Source organism: Bos mutus, chromosome 13 (genome assembly GCF_027580195.1).
Source record: "Bos mutus isolate GX-2022 chromosome 13, NWIPB_WYAK_1.1, whole genome shotgun sequence".
NCBI classification, from domain to species: Eukaryota; Metazoa; Chordata; class Mammalia; order Artiodactyla; family Bovidae; genus Bos; species Bos mutus.
In genome coordinates, this window is record NC_091629.1 from 49,009,892 (window position 1) to 49,026,401 (window position 16,510).

General features: G+C 48.5%; 1 protein-coding gene and 1 non-coding gene across 2 annotated transcripts; one reads left to right on the forward strand and one right to left on the reverse strand.

Moving 5' to 3' along the window:
- Positions 1-525: 525 nt before the first annotated feature.
- On the reverse strand, positions 526-6,129 carry GDF5 (growth differentiation factor 5). Its single transcript, XM_070382122.1, has 2 exons — positions 5,174-6,129; positions 526-2,916 (listed from the first exon to the last, which is right to left on the reverse strand). Exons 1-2 carry the CDS (start codon positions 5,796-5,798, stop codon positions 2,042-2,044), a joined length of 1,500 nt encoding a protein of 499 aa, XP_070238223.1. The 5' UTR covers positions 5,799-6,129; the 3' UTR covers positions 526-2,041.
- Positions 6,130-15,639: 9,510 nt separating this feature from the next.
- On the forward strand, positions 15,640-15,712 carry TRNAM-CAU (transfer RNA methionine (anticodon CAU)). Its single transcript has one exon. It is a non-coding gene; the product is annotated as a tRNA-Met (tRNA).
- Positions 15,713-16,510: the final 798 nt, after the last annotated feature.

The window sequence follows — 16,510 nt, forward strand, 5'->3', positions numbered from 1 at the left end:
AGGGTATCAAGCCAGGGCCACAACAGTCAAATCAATGCCCAGGCCTTCAGCAGGAAGAGTACCATGGCTGAGATAATATGAGCCTCTCTGATAGGGGTAAGGCAGGAAGACCTCTGATCTTTTAGACTTTCCAAGAAACTAGGGATGTACTGTCTTGGAAATCAGGGCCCTGCCTCTCTGCCCTTGAGTGTCCAGCCACCTTGCTTCTACACTGCTCTCTCTGTGTCCCCAGCCCACCGCGTGGCCTCCCTGGCACCTCCTTTCCAGGCTCACTCTCCTCTCACATACACCAGAACTCTGTCTGCCGTGGCAGCTCCTTTGTTTACTTCCAGAGCTTGCAGGCCTGCCCCCCAGCCAAACACAACGAAACCCAGCCAGGGAGGGCTAGGCTCCAGGCTCAGGCTGGCCTCTCAGGGACAGGGAATGGCCTCCAAGCCAGGGAGGCAGCTTGAAGGTACACTACCCACCCCCTCATCCCCCGCCCTGGGCTCTTGCTTCAGGATCTGTCAACCCAAGTTTCAGGCCTTGAGGGAAGGGACACAGGATCTGCCCAGAGCTGGGCAAGCATCCTTACTGTTGAAACAGCTTTGGCTAGGAGCCCTGGGAATCAAAGCCCCAGCTGGAGAGGGGTGGGGAAAATTTTGAGGCCCCCTGGGTGGGAAGCAGAAGCCTGGGTTCTCCTCTTCTGGTCCTCCCCCTCCTCAGCCAGGCAGAACCTGGTCCCAAGCCCTGACAATGAGGACTCAGGTGCCCACATTTCCCTACCAGAGGGCCCTGCTCCCCTCCCAAGAGTTCATGCCTTGCTCCTCCCCAAAGGTTCTAGTGGAGGAGAGAAGTGGGTCTTGACTCTGGGCCAGGCCCCAGAAGGAAACACTGTCAGGCTGTGTCTGGCATTGGTCTGTCTAAGGTCGGTAAGGTCAATGGGGAGCTTACTTGTCTAATGGATAATTATGTATCTATATCCTGTATAGTGGAAAGGGGAGGGGTTCCAGTTGTTTCTAGAGCTGGGGTAAAGGGGTGGAAGGGGTGCCAAGCTGGAGGGTAGCAGGGCCGCAGGCAAGATCACGTGAGGAATAGTGATCAGTGACAAAGGAGATGCCCCAATAGGTGAAGAGGAGGTCGAGGGCCCCTTTAACTGGTGACCAGTGGATTCTGAGTATGAGCTGGAGGGTGAGTATGAAATGGGGATGATTTTAGTGGAAATTAAATCCTCAAGTTCCCTCCCACTTAGGGATTCATTTTGGAGACAACAAACTTGACTAAGGAATGTCGAAAAGGAAACCCGGCAGAAACCGACCTCTGTTGCCAGGCCCCAGCGGAGTAGACAGAGCTCTTGGCGAACATCGGGAATAGGGTGAGAGGTGAAACCCTGGCCCAGCTCAGCCTGTGCTCTGTGTCCCATTCTGCTTCAGGCAGCCCACGTCCCCTCTCTGGGTCAGTCTTCTTTGAAGGGTCGCTGGGTCCCCAAGGGTAGACAAGAAATCTGCCACAGTTTTAGGCACAGTTTTGCTTTTTATCTCATCAATGTACATTTAAGTCTAACAGTCTAATAGCCTCCCACTCCTCACCCTGCCCAAGCCCGCTCCCCTTCTTTCCCACCCCTGCCTAATTAGCATCCATCTGCCTCCAGGGGCAGAAAGTCACCAGGTACAAGGGGGAGATGGCACCTGTGGGTCTCCCAAGGAGAGGCCTCCCTAGAGAGTGCCAAGGTCAAGAAGGCCCAGGAAAGGAGAGGTCATGGGCTGAGTCTCATTGGAAAACAAGGTCCCCTGGGTCTCAGTCCCATTCCAAGTCTGTCTCCCTGGGCCTGTGTCTGCCAATCAGAGAAGCAGAAGGCAAAAATCCCCAGGCAGGGGGACTTGTGGATAGAAAGGGATCTTTAGCAACTGAGCAAGGCTGCTGGCATCCCCTTTCACGGGGGCTGCGTAGATGCTCCTGGCTGTAGCTTCTGGATCCCCCTGTGATTCCAGGAGTGCAGGGAGGGGCTCTGGTGACCAGCATCCTGGGGACGTGCCGCCCGGGAAGACAGAGGCCAGTGTTGCTACCTGCACCCACAAGACTCCACGACCATGTCTTCATACTGCTTATAGACCACGTTGTTGGCCGAGTCGATGAACAGGATACTGATGGGACTCAGCCTCGTGGGCACACAGCAGGTGGGCGGTGTGGACTCGGGGTCCATGGAGTTCATCAGGGTCTGGATGACCGCGTGGTTCGTGGGCTCCAGGTGGGAGCGCAAGGGGAACTCACACAGCCCCTCGCAGTGGAAAGCCTCGTACTCCAGGGGCGCGATAATCCAGTCATCCCAGCCCATGTCCTTGAAGTTGACATGCAGCGCCTTCCGACTGCAGCGGGCCTTGGGGTTCTTGCTAGGCCGCTTGCCCTGGCGCGTGGCCAGGGGGGCCCGCCGCTTTCGCCGCTGGCTGAACAGGTACTCATACACGGTCTTATCATCCTGGCCGGAGCGGGCCTTGATCTCATTGAAGAACAGGTCCCGTTTCTTGGTGCGGCCAAACACCAGGAACAGGGCTTTCTCGTGGACCTGCCGGGCGGCGCGGTCAAAGCCCAGGCCACGGAGGTCCATGGCCCGGCCCCGTTCCCAGGCCTCCAGCTCCAAGCACAGCTGGGCTGAGTTCTTAAAGTTTCGGAAGAGCTTCCAGATGTCGAACACCTCCCAGCCAGAGCCGTCCAGGCCTGGCACGGAACGCACATCCAGCAAGGCTGCCGGCTGCCGGCCGCTGGGGCAACTGGACAGCTTCAGCTGGGCAGCCCGCCCGCTACCGGGGGCCACTGGCTTGGCCGCATCCAAGGGCTTCTTCCGCAAGATCCGCAGCTCGGCCCCTAGTAGCCCATCCTTCTCCAGGGCACTAATGTCAAACACGTACCTCTGCTTCCTGACCGCGGGACCTCGGTCATCTAGAGAGAACACCCAGAAGTCATTGCCCATAGCCTCACCAAGGGAGCCAGTCACCACACAGCCTAGGGGAGGGCCACGGCTCTTCTCCCCCAAGAGAGCTCTCTTTAACCTCTTCCCCCACTTCAACAGAGGCCAAGACCCAAATCATGGAGAGCCTTTTCCAAAATAAGGAAGCTTCCCACACAGTCAACCAAATAGGGCTGTTCACCTATAGATGTGACTGTGGAGGATTTGAGTGATTCTGGGTGTCTGTGTCAATGACACGCATAGCAGAGGTCCGTCAGCCTTAGAACTGCCTCCTGCCTGTCTCTCTCCCATTTGCTATCCAATATGATATCTCTTTGGTAAGAGAGGCAGGGTGATCATTATAATGACCTGCTCTGTTTTTCCAGAGGAGGCACCTGAGGCTCAGAGAAGTTAGGTAACTTGCTCAAGGTTACCCAGCTGGCAAAAAGCACGGTTGGAACTCCAGCCTAGAACTTGTTATGCCTGATCCTGGGCTGCTTCTACTATACTATGCCTTAAAGAAGATCTTAGTGCTCTTGTTTCACAGATGAAGCACAGAGAGGGAGAGTGACTTGCCTAAGGTCACACAGCGAGTTAATGACCAAACTGGTCTATGATCCAATGTTCCTGGCTAGTCTAATGATTTGTGGTGTATGCTTCTTACTCTCCTTGGTGGGTGAGTGTGTGTGTGAATGACAGTTTGTGTGTGTATATGTATGACTGGGTCCACATGTGAGTATGGAAAGCAACGCCTATTTGAGTGACAGGTTACATGCATGTATGATTGCGCTTGTGTGACTGTTTGAAGGGTATGTATGTATTGGGTTGGCCAAAAAGTTCTTTCGATTTCTTCTATTAAATGGTACAGAAAACACAAAAAAAACTTTTTGGCAACCCAATATATGTGTCTGTATATATGTAAGAAAGTTCTGTGTGTATATGTCAGGTGTGCGTGTGCACATTGTGTATGTGTGTGTGTATGCGATTCACCATGTATTTACAAACATAAGGCTCTGCGTGTATACAAGAAGCTCAGTGGTATGTCTGAATCAGCACGCCCTCCTTCCTAAATACCAATTTGCCATTGGGAAGCATTCATAATATTGCTCTAGAAGGTGACTAATTAGGCCTTTAAACTCCCCATCTCTCCCCTCCAAGCTCCCTTAGAGCTGGGGGGCACAAGGACTTACTTTATGATTCCCCGAGGGGTCACAGCTTTCTCTGGCTGGGCAGGCAGCCAGACCACCTCCCCCACCTCAGCAGACCCGCTGCCTCTGTGCCTCCCCCGCCCTCTGTCACTCCCCCACCCGCCAGCTCTAATGAGGAGCCTCTTCCCCTCTCTGACCCCTCCCCCACCCTGCCAGCCAAAGTCCCAAGACTCCCAGAACCAGAGCATACGAGCCTCCAGCAACCCTAGCCATCAGGTCAACCTCCTTCTTCACTCTTATGGATAAACTCAGGCCCTGAGAGGGGAAAGGACTTGCTGAAATCACATGGCAAGTTGAGGGGACAAGCCAAGACAGTGATGCTAGGAGGGCAGATTGTCTCCTGGGTTCATGATAAAAATGATCTGTGTCTAGGACAGGACATAAGGTTTTCATATTGGAAGGGCTCTCAGAAGTCACCACATCCAACCTCCATAGAGTTGTACTGATGGGAAAACTGAGACCCCAGAGGGAGAGGGGGCTTTCCCAAGGTCACACTGTGAGTTAGACCCTAGGTCTGTTGTCCACCCCACCCCATATATCTGAAGATCATTCCATGACTCCAAGATGCCTCATTTCCTGCCTTCACCTATCTTACCTTCTCTGCCCCCTTGCCTGAAGGGAAAGTGGCAGAACCATGGGCATCTGAGATTCATTTCTCTCTCTGCCATCCAAGAAAACCTACAACCCCATGCAGCCTAGAAAGTCTGACCAACTCAATAAGAACAGAGTGTGGCCTGGTAATTAAGAGTTTAAGAGGCTGGTCCTCAATTCTGCCACCAACCAGAAGGGCTTGTCTCCTTTCCAGGCTTCAGGAACCCCCTCCACATCTTGCAGGAATTGCACTTGGGGATCCCCAGGTGCCCTCTGGCTCTGACATGCCAGCAGTCTGGGACCTGGTGTGAGTGAGGTTAATCCCAGATACCACCCTGGGCCAGAAGCACACACCATCTCCCCCCAGTGCAGTGTCTGGGCTCTAAAGCCCCCTCCATGCATGCAGATGCCCCTCCCTCTGAGCCGTGCCCCAGCCACCCCGCCCCCTCACCTTGCCCTTTGTCAATAAAGCTGGTGATGGTGTTGGCCAGGCCAGCCTCCAACTTCACGCTGCTGTTGCCTCCCTTTCTGTCAGCATCGGACAGCGTCCTGTACAGCGAGAGCATGTACTCGTGGGGCGTGATGGGGGGCGGGCGGAACGGCTCCTTGGGCTCACGCGGGGACCCAGGCTCCCTGGCCTTCTTCAGCAGGAAGGGACTGGGGACAGAGCCTGCCTTTGAGGGTGCCTTCCCCCCAGGAAGCTGTCCTTTTGGGGTCACCGTCCGCGTGGCCCCCTGCCTTGTCTGGGGAGGGTGTCCTGGCTTGGGTTCAGGGCCACCCGATCTGGGGGGCAGCTTTTTGGGTTCATCCTTCTTGGGCTGTGTCAGGCCTCCTGTCTGCCCGGTGCCCCCCTTGGCCCTGGCATTGGTGGCCCCCCCACCGTAGCTGTGACCCCCTGGCCTGAAGATGTTCTGGGCCAGAGGGGGTCTCTCCTTGGCTTCTGCTTTGGCCAGTCCTGGCCTGGCCCCCTGGGGTCTCTGGCCCAAGTCAGGGGCACCCAACACAGTGCAGATGAATTCCAGGTCCAGCCAAGCCAGGTGCCAAAGCAAGAGAGTGAGGAGTTTGGGGAGTCTCATCCTCTGGCCAGCCGCTGAATGATGCCCAAGAGAACAGCGGCAGTAGCGAAGGTGCCTCTGGTTTGGCAGGAAAAACCATGAAAGGAGCGGACCCTCAAAAGCAGCGGCAGCAGCAGTAGCAGCAGAAGGAAGGGCTTTCTCCTCAGTCTGAGACTCTTGAAGTCTGCCGGGTGTGTGTTTGTATCCAGTCCCATAGTGGAAATGCTCTCCTATCCAGACGTGCACCGTCTCCAGTCAGCAGCTGAAAATAACTCGTTCTTGAAAGGAGAAAGCCGACCGCCCCCTTTCTCCTGCACAACTGACTGAGGGCCTGAAGGAGGCTTGTATAAGGCTCAGGGATTTTTCCAAGAAGGAAGAATGGCGTAATGCTGCTAACTTTTGAATCCTTTCCAGTGAAAATACTTACACACACTCGCGCGCGCGCACACACACACACATACACACACACACACACACAAGCCTGCAGGTGCTCAGAAAAATCTTTTACAAACCTGAACTCAGGAATTGGAAACGGAATTCCAACCCAAACCAATTTAATTACTCTCTGATGTCATGCTGTCTAAACTCATTTAAGTGCGATATATTTATGTGAAAAAAATCACCGCTGCCCTCTGAGGCCATGGCTCACGGGGGCTCTTGGCACAGAGCCCCGTGGGGGGATTCTAGAGTGGAGCGGGGTGGGTGGGGGAGACTTTCAGTCCCATGGAGCAGACTCTGGGGTCTTCACCTCCACATCACGGCCCACCCCACCTTCCCAAGGAGAGATGCTAAGGAATGGATTCAAAGATCTCAAACCCCAGAGGCATGAGAGTGTGGTTTTCAGTTAAGTCCTTGGGGTGTTTTTAAAGCAACCTTCGCATCTAGTCTGGGACCTGTTCTGTTGTTGGTGTGTGGGGGGTGGGGGAGGGCAGCACAGATGGCAGAATTCACCCACAGTTTCTTTTATTTTAATAAACTTGTGGTGACCCAGAGCCAGAAAAATATCGGTACCCACCACACCCCTCCCCCAAATGCCATTGACTGAGCTCAGATGGTTTCTCCAGGATTTGGGGGGCGCCCCCGAGCCCACTCTTTGGACGGAGACACGTCCTGAGTGTCTATACCTCACCGCCACCCCAGCAAAGACAGGCTCAGTTTTGTTGTGAGAGACTGGCTGAGTCCCAGAGGTGGCAGCCCCAGCCTGGGGCAGCAGCGGCCCCTGCAGGAGGCAGAAAAAATGATTTCCCACACACTGCTTTTCTGATATTAGTAGCTCTGGAAGAAGTCTGAACTCCAGCTGGCTCAGCGGGGGAAACTGTTCCCTTTACCTAGAACATCCTCCTTTTACTCCCACGACAGGAGGAAGCTCCTCTTATCCTGAGAGCTTCAGCTGAAAATTCACCTCCTCCAGGAAGCCTTCCCAGATCCCCAAACAGAACCAATTACCCCTTTTTTGAACATTTCACTGCAACAGACTGTGAGAGAAATAGAAGTGGTAGAAGCAGTCATCAGGTAGGCTTCCTTCTTTCTTTAATTTTAATTTTTAGCCCTGCCTTGTGGCATGTGGGATCTCTGTTCCCCCACCAGAAATCAAACCCGTGCCCCCAGCAGTGGCAGCGCAGAGTCTTAACCATTGGACTCCCAGAGAAGTCCCTTTATTTTATTTATTTTTTAGGCTTCCTTCTTAACCCTAGATTCTCTGAGCCTGCCTGATAGAGATCTGTTTGTACCCTGAGGTCACCAGATTGGTTTCCTAGCACACCTGGCACAGAGTAGAAGCTCAGTAAGCATTCAATGAAGGAAGGAAGATGAAACTCACGGCCGGGGTGTCCAGGTGCCCAGCCAACGTTTTCATGGTGATATGTCCAGATCCTCACTAATCCTCAGAGCACAGCTGCATAATTTGGCCTCTTGAAGCTTCATCTGGTGCTCCTAGGTCAGAAACGCCAGGAGATCTCCACCTCCCCATCTCCAAGAATCAACGCACCGCCAGATACTCCTTTGCAGGAGCTTTAAGGAAGAGCTGAGGTGGTCAAGTAAGTGGCAACCCGCTCCAGTATTCTTGACTGGGAAATCCCATGGACAAAGGAGATTGGTGGGCTACAGTCCATGGGGCTGCAAAGAGTCAGACAAGACTGAGCATGCACACGTAAGCTCTAAGTTAAATACTGTAGAAAATGATTGAGTATTTCTTAAAATCTTACAAAATAAGAATTAAGGGTAATGATTCCATTCAGATAAAATTGAGTGATAAAAATTTTTTTTAAAAAGGCAAAGCTGAGGGCTTCCCAGGTGGTTCAGATGGTAAAGAATCTGCCTGCCATGCAGGAGACCCAGGTTCGGTCCCTGGGTCAGGAAGATCCCTTGGAGAAGGAAATGGCAACCCACTCCAGTACTCTTACCTGAAGAATTCCATGCACAGAGCTTGGCGGGCTACAGTCCAGGAGATTGGAAAGAGTTGGACACAGCTAAGGAACTAACACTTTCACCTGAAGAAGAGCTGAATCCCTTCCTATCCCTCCAGTTGCCCAGGTTCACAACACTTGGCTTCCCTTTTGACTTGTCCCACTTAAGCCATCATCTCTGGCATTCCTTTCTCCTTTCCACCCCCACAGCCTTGCAGTCTCAGTCCTCTTCACAACCCGTCCTTAGAGAATTCCCTTAGAACTGGCTTCCAGACTGCTCTGTCCCACCTCCCTCCCCCAAAACTGCCCATCGAAAAGCGCCAACTTGTCTGCCCTCTCCTCCATGAAGCCTTCCCTCTTCCACCAGAAAATACACACTTCTGAATTGCCATCACACATTTTGTGTCTCCACTTTGGCACACAAAATCATCCAGTTCTGCCTCTAAACCACTCCCATCTCAGACACAGGTCATTTCTTCTACTCGGTGTCCTTTTCTCATATTTAAAAAATCATAGCCTAATTCCTTAGGGCAGTAATAGTTTATTTACATACCTGCCTACCCCATTAGATTATGACTAGATGACACCATATTTATCTTTCAATTTTTCCCAGGCCTGGGTACAGGGCCCAGCACATAGCGGGTTCTCAACATGTCATATGGATGGATGGATTTCTAACCAGCCCTTATATACCAAAGTCACAATTTTCTACTTTCAGGTATAGTTACTTTTAGACATATTGTGCTTTCCCTGCCAGACTCCTGAGTTCCCTATAGGGAAAGATTCTGTCTTGACACTTATTAGGTACTTTGTAAGCTTGAGTGAGTGAATAAATGAAGGGATGAATAAAACAAACCATCAAGCTGTTCCTGGGACTTCCTTGGCAGTCCAGTGGTTAAAATTCCATGTTTCCCATGTAAGGGGTGCAGGTTTGATCCCTGGTCAGGGAAACCCACATACCATGCAGTGCAGCAAAAAAAAAAAAAAGGAAAAAAAAAAAGATGTCTCTAAATATGGCTTGATAAGGACTCAGGGCTCGAGATAAACAGGCCTGATTTTGAATTCTGCTTCTGCTTTATGGTCTAGTGCATTATGTGATCTCTGCTGCTGCTGCTGCTAAGTTGCTTAGTCATGTCCGACTCTGTGCGACCCCAGAGATGGCAGCCCACCAGGCTCTGCCGTCCCTGGGATTCTCCACGCAAGAACACTGAAGTGGGTTGCCATTTCCTTCTCCAATGCATGAAAGTGAAAAGTGAAAGGGAAGTCGCTCAGTCGTGTCCGACTCTTAGTGACCCCATGGACTGCAGCCCGCCAGACTTCTCCATCCATGGGATTTTCCAGGCAAGGGTACTGGAGTGGGGTGCCTATGTGATCTCTGGAAGCCCCTAAACCTCTCTGAAACTCTGATCAGGGATTATGACAGTGCCTACCTCACAGGGTGTTTGTGGGGATTCAATTACATAAATTATAAAAAGTGATTAGCCTGGTACCTGGCAAATCATAATAGCTGCTATTTGTTGAGCCATGTACTAAAGTAAACTAGACTCTGGCCTTTGTATCCCACTGTATTTTTATCTTATTTATCTTCATAATAACCTGTGATGAAGGCACTCTCAGTACCCTGATTTTGCAGATGAGGAAATTGAAGTTTGGAAACATTAAATTACCTTTAATGTCTAATTGCCAACATCTGCTGGATCATCGAAAATGTAAAGAGAGTTCCAGAAAAACATCTATTTCTGCTTTCTTGACTATGCCAAAGCCTTTGACTGTGTGGATCACAATAAACTGTGGAAAATTCTGAAAGAGATGGGAATACCAGACCACTTGACCTGCCTCTTGAGAAACCTATATGCAGGTCAGGAAGCAACAGTTAGAACTGGACATGGGACAACAGACTGGTTCCAAATAGGAAAAGGAGTACGTCAAGGCTGTATATTGTCACCCTGCTTATTTAACTTATATGCAGAGTACATCATGAGAAACCCTGGGCTGGAAGAAGCACAAGCTGGAATCAAGATTGCCTGGAGAAATATCAATAACCTCAGATATGCAGATGACACCACCCTTATGGCAGAAAGTGAAGAAGAATTAAAGAGCCTCTTGATGAAAGTGAAAGAGGAGAGTGAAAAAGTTGGCTTAAAGCTCAACATTCAGAAAACTAAGATCATGGCATCCGGTCCCATCACTTCATGGGAAATAGATGGGGAAACAGTGGAAACAGTGTCAGACTTTATTCTTCTGGGCTCCAAAATCACTGCAGAATGTGATTGCAGCCACGAAATTAAAAGACGCTTACTCCTTGGAAGGAAAGTTATGACCAACCTAGACAGCATATTGAAAAGCAGAGACATTACTTTGCCCATAAAGGTCCATCTAGTCAAGGCTATGGTTTTTCCTGTGGTCATGTATGGATGTGAGAGTTGGACTATAAAGAAAGCTGAGCGCCGAAGAATTGATGCTTTTGAACTGTGGTGTTGGAGAAGACTCTTGAGAGTCCCTTGGACAGCAAGGAGATCCAACCAGTCCATCCTAAAGGAGATCAGTCCTGGGTGTTCATTGGAAGGACTGATGTTGAAGCTGAAACTCCAATACTTTGGCCACCTGATGCGGACAGCTGACTCATTTGAAAAGACCCTGATGATGGGAAAGATTGCGGGCAGGAGGAGAAGGGGATGACAGAAGATGAGATGGTTGGATGGCATCACTGACTCGATGGACATGGGTTTGGGTGAACTCCAGGAGTTGGTGATGGACAGGGAGGCCTGGCATGCTGCGGTTCACGGGGTTGCAAAGAGTCGGACATGACTGAGCAACTGAACTGAACTGATCGTCTAATTCCTGTTCTGATACATTTTATACCAAAGAATCTTTTTCTTTAATATTTATTTATTTGACTGCACCAATCTTAGCTTTGCTGCTCCATGGCATGTGGGATCTTAATTCCCCAGCCAGGCATGGAACCCATGTTCCCTGCATTACAAGGCAGATTCTTAACCACTGAACCACTAGGGAAGTCCCATACCAAAGACTCTTAACCTGGATTCTAGAAACATAAGAAATGAAAGAGTGGTTGGGGCAATTGTGGTCTTCTTGGCTTTTAGTCAAGTGGGGACATTGGAGGAGTTGGAGCAGGCCTATTATTTGAGGACCAGAGAACTCCAGAAATGGGGTGGGAGCAGGGAAAGGGGATTCTGAGCTTGCTCCTCTCCAGGGAGGAGCCCAGGGGACCCATCTGGATCTCACTATAAAGGTGACTAATCACTTCAGTCCCCTCTGGTAATTACAACCAGATGCTGCTGCTGGCAGTGCTTCAGTCCCAACATGTTTAATTACAGGGATGCAGAGTCCCTCGGTCCTCCATGTCCCCCTACCTCCCCCTCGCCTGTCAGTGATATTAATGTCCAACTCGAGGTAGAGGCTAGGAATGTTGGGAAGCCATTGGCATAGAAATGACCTTCTGCTGTCTAGAGCCTTTAACTTTTATACCTGTTTCCCCATCCATCTCATGGGCACTCCACAAGACATCCTCTTAAAGTTGGCAGGCCAGAGCATTATTTATACCCATTTCACAGATGAGCCAATAGTGAACTGAATCATCAGCATTACCATCATCATCTTTTCCTTTCTTCATGCACTTAGCAGTTTGCAAAGTGGCTTTGTATTCTTTAAGCAATCTCTCTCTCTCTCTCTCTCCTGTGTCTCTTTTGAGGGGAGGGAGTATAGTTGGTTTACAACATTCTGTTAGTTTCTGCAGTACAGCAAAGTGAATCAGCTACATGTATACATATATCCCCTCTTCCTGGATTTCCTTCCCACTTAGGTCACCGCAGAGCCTTGAGTAGAGATCCCAGTGCTATACAGTCAGTTCTCATTAGTTATCTATTTTATACTAAACTATCTGAATCTCTTATTTCTTGGAGTCAATCAATTCAGCACAGCTCAGTGGCTAAAATCTTGGGTTACCAGATCAGATAACTCAGTTTACATCCTGGCTCTGCTATGAACCAATTGGATGACCTAGGGTTTTCATTCATTTATGTATTCCTGGGCCTGAGCACTGGATATCTAACAAAGGACAAGACTCCCAAGTCTGTGCTCACATTCTGGTGGAAGAGACAGAAAAACAAGCAAATAAATGTATAGCTTCAGAAAACTCTAGTGCTGTGAAGAAAAATTAGGCAGAGTCGAAGAGATGTCTATTTTATTATATTTATTATTATTAGTTTTTTGACTGCACTGGGTCTTTGTTGCTGTGCATGGGCTTTCTCTAGCTTCTAATTGTGGTGAATGAGGGCTACTCTCTAGTTTTGGTGCATGGGCTTTTCATTGAGGTGGCTTCTCTTGTCGCAGAGCACAGGCTTCAGGCATGTGGGCTTAGTTGTGGTGCATAGGCTTAGGTGCTCCACAGTACTGGGATCTTCCTGGACCAGGGATTGAACCCATGTCCCCTGCATTGGCAGGTGGACTCTTAACCACTGGACCACCAGGGAAGTCCGAGAGGTCTATTTTAGATAGGAATGTCTCTTTGAGGGGGTGATATGTGAGCAGAGCTCGAGACTTAGTGAGGGAATGAGCAGTACAAAGGGAGATCTTCTGGGAGAAGATCGTTCCTGGTGGAAGGAACAGCAGATTCAAAGGCCCTGAGGCATGAATATGCTTGGCATATCAGAGGAACCAGGAGAAGCCAGTGCTGTTGAAACAGAGTGCAGAGGTACTGATAGGAGATGAGGTCAGATCATGCCAGGACCACAATAAGTATGGCCTCACGAGCCAGAGAAAAGAGGGTGGATTTTATTTTTAGTGCAGTGGGGATTTGGGTGCACAGTTTTCAGCAGGAAATTTGTCTAACCTAACAATTAAGAGCTGGACTACCTACAATCAAATCCTGGCTCCCTAATTTACCAGCTGTGTAATCTCAAGCCAGTTATTTAATCTTTCTGTGCCTCAGTTTCCTCATATATAAATGAGGCTAATGATAATATTCTTGCCTCAGAGTTATTACAGATTTTTGTTGTAAGTTCTTAGAACAGTGTCTCGTGCATAGTAAGCACTACATAAATGTTACTTATAATTACTGTCTTTTTTTAAAAAAAATCACTTCTCTAAATCTGTTTCTTTGCCTGTAAAAATTAGTATAAAAATATCTGCTTCAGCCTCTCTTGCCTTTCTGAGATGGCCCACACTTTGTGGAGTGTATTTCTCTCTAAATAAATCCACTTCTTACTTTTAAAAAAAGAAAGTAAAGAAAATCTGCTTCACAGACAGCTTATAAGAAACAAATGTATTTATGCATGTAGAGCACCTTTCTTTCAGTGACCTGCATATAGTAGGTGCTCCATAAATCATGGTTTAAAAAAAAAGGAGTTGTTAGTATTTTCCTTCTTCACAAAAAAGAAAACTGAGTCAATTAAGTAATTGACACAAGATCACACAGCCCAAAATGATCGGGGTAGGACTCAACTCAAACACATGATTCTGAATCCAGTGCTCTTCCCCACAGCAAACAAGGATTGATTTTTCCTGGCATCACTCTACATGAAAAGGATTGGCTGAGAGAAGGGCCCCGGGCCCTCCATCTGTGCTTCTTATAATCTGTGGGACCTGGTCATCCCCATCCAGGGAGCCCAGAGAGCCCCAGCAGGTGCAGAACCACTTAATCCTCCCTGCAATCATCATTCTGGTTTGTGTTGGTTCAACTTCCCTGGAGCTGCCACCCCTGTGAGCTCTCCTCCACTGAGTTCTCAATGGCTCCCCCCGCTGAGCTGCTCAGGAACTGCACCTTGTCAGAGTACTGTGGGCCCTTCAGCCAGATCAATTCATTCCACTCCCTGCAGATACTGTAATCTGGAAACAGGTCAGTTTATCCCACTCCCTGCAGGGTAGTTAATCTGGGTGTATGTATATTTTTACCTGTTATGGGTGTGGTGCCCAAAATAACCATACATTTTCAATTTTATTCTTTATTTAAAATATTTTATTTTAAAACTTTTTAGTATTTAAAAATATTTTTAGAAATTTAAAAACTAATGCATAATAGAAAGAAAGGTAACACAAACTCATGATGAAAAAAATTCAAATAGTATGAGGGAGTACACAGGAAGTCCCCCTCCCACCTCAGACCCCCACTTTTTCATTTGTTCTCAGAAACAACCACTTTTATTAGTCTCTTGGATAACTTTGTTTCTTTCTTTTTAAAAATTAAAAAAAAAAATCTTTATTGAATTTGTTACAATATTGCTTCTGTTTTATGTTTTGGTTTTTTGGCCTGAGGCACATGGGATTTTAACTCCCTGCTGCTGCTGGTGCTAAGTCACCTCAGTCGTGTCCCACTCTGTGTGACCCCATAGACGGCAGCCCACCAGGCTGCCCTGTCCCTGGGATTCTCCAGGCAAGAACACTGGAGTGGGTTGCCATTTCCTTCTCCAGTTCATGAAAGAGAAAAGTGAAAGTGAAGTCGTTCAGTCATGTCCGACTCTTAGCAGCCCCATAGACTGCAGCCTACCAGGCTCCTCCGTCCATGTGATTTTCCAGGCAAGAGTACTGGAGTGGGGTGCCATTGGCTTAGCAGAGATCAAATTCATATCCCATGCATTGGAAGGCAAAGTCTTAACCACTGGACCACCAGGGAAGTCCCTCCTGGATGACTTTCTGTGCAAAATAAGTTTTGAAAAAACCTTTTTATTGAAGAATAACACCTGTACTGAATATATATTTAATTACAAACTTGAATCATGCTCTTTGTAAAAAAATAAAATTGAGACAACACCAAAGTTTGTTAAATTAAAAGAGGCCGCTCTCCAATCTCTGTCCCTAGAGGTAACCACTATTAATAGTTAGGGACCTGGAAACCCATTGCCATTCTTGAGCTCAGAAACCTCGGATTCTTGCTAGACTCTTCTCATTCCTCCTTCCCTTTGTCTACTTATATCTCCCACTTTTCACTCTAATAGGTAAGTGTTATTATCCCCATTGCCAGCAAAAGAATTTGAGACTCAGAGAGGGAAGGTGGGTTGCTCCAGACACAAGGCAGAGCCCAGAAGTTCAAACCCAGGGGAGTGTGTCTGCCTCCAAGTCCAGTGTTCTTCCTGGCATGTTCCTCTTGGTTCCTGTCCAGATTCTTAGAGTTTTAATCGCTGTATCACCTGAAGCAGCAGATAGAGTCTCAGGTTAGAATATAATTACGGGCTCATTTAAATTTTTATTTATTTATTTTTGGCTGACTGGGTCTTCACTGTTGCGTGCAGGCTTTCTCTAGTTGTGGCATATGGGCTCAGTAGATATGGCACATGGGCTCGGTTGCCCTGTGACTTGTGGCATCTTCTCAGACCAGGGATTGAACCCATGTCCCCTGCAAAGGACCTATGGGAGCTGTCCCTGTACATGCTTTTACTGCCCAGGCTCTGAATGATGGTGAGCAGATGGCACTCACATCAAGAAATGTCAAGCTTGGGACTTCCCTGGTGGTCCAGTGGCTAAGACTCTGCATTCATAATGCAGGGGGCCCCGGTTCGAGCCCTGGTCAGGGAAATAGATCCCACATGCTGCAACTAAAAAATCCTGTATGCTGCAATGAAGACTGAAGATCCCACATGCTGCAATTAAGACCTGGTGCAGCCAAAAAAAAAGAAATGTCAAGCTTGAGTGAGTGGGTACATAGAGCTTGACTTGGTCAGTGAAAAGGGAAAGGAGTGGAATGAGACCTGCCCACTGAGTCAGGGTCAGGATCGAGGGGAAGAGACCCACTTGATGAAGAGGACTGTATTATTATCTAATTATAAACCCAAGGAGACTCTTAAGATCCAATCTAGAGGCAGAATCAGCCAGAGGCATGCACAGAGGAAACCCCCAGTATTCCCCAATAATCCATGCTCTTGCATGTCACCGTTTCATGCACATTACCTGGAACACCCTTCCTATCTTTGTCTGCTCAGCAGATTTATCCTTCATAATCAGGTTGTAATGTCACCACCTCTACAAAGTTAGCCACTCCATTTTTTATAGAATTTACCACCCTGTAGGTTGTGAAATATACATTACCCACCAGCCTTCATGTGAGTCTGTGGACTGAGGCTTTAGGCACAGTCCATGTGTTATTATTCTTTCAGTCTCTCCCAGAGTCTAGCATAGGATTTGACACATTATGGGTGCTTAATCAATATTTTGTTTAATGATATATGAATGGACTCTGATGGAAAGCAGCAAGTTGTTCACAATCTACACAAGATGCAATATTCTTTTTAAAAAATTATTTATTTATTTTGGTTGTGCTGGGTCTTCGTTGCTTTGCCCAGGCTTTCTCTGTTGGGGAGAGCAGGGGCTCCTCTT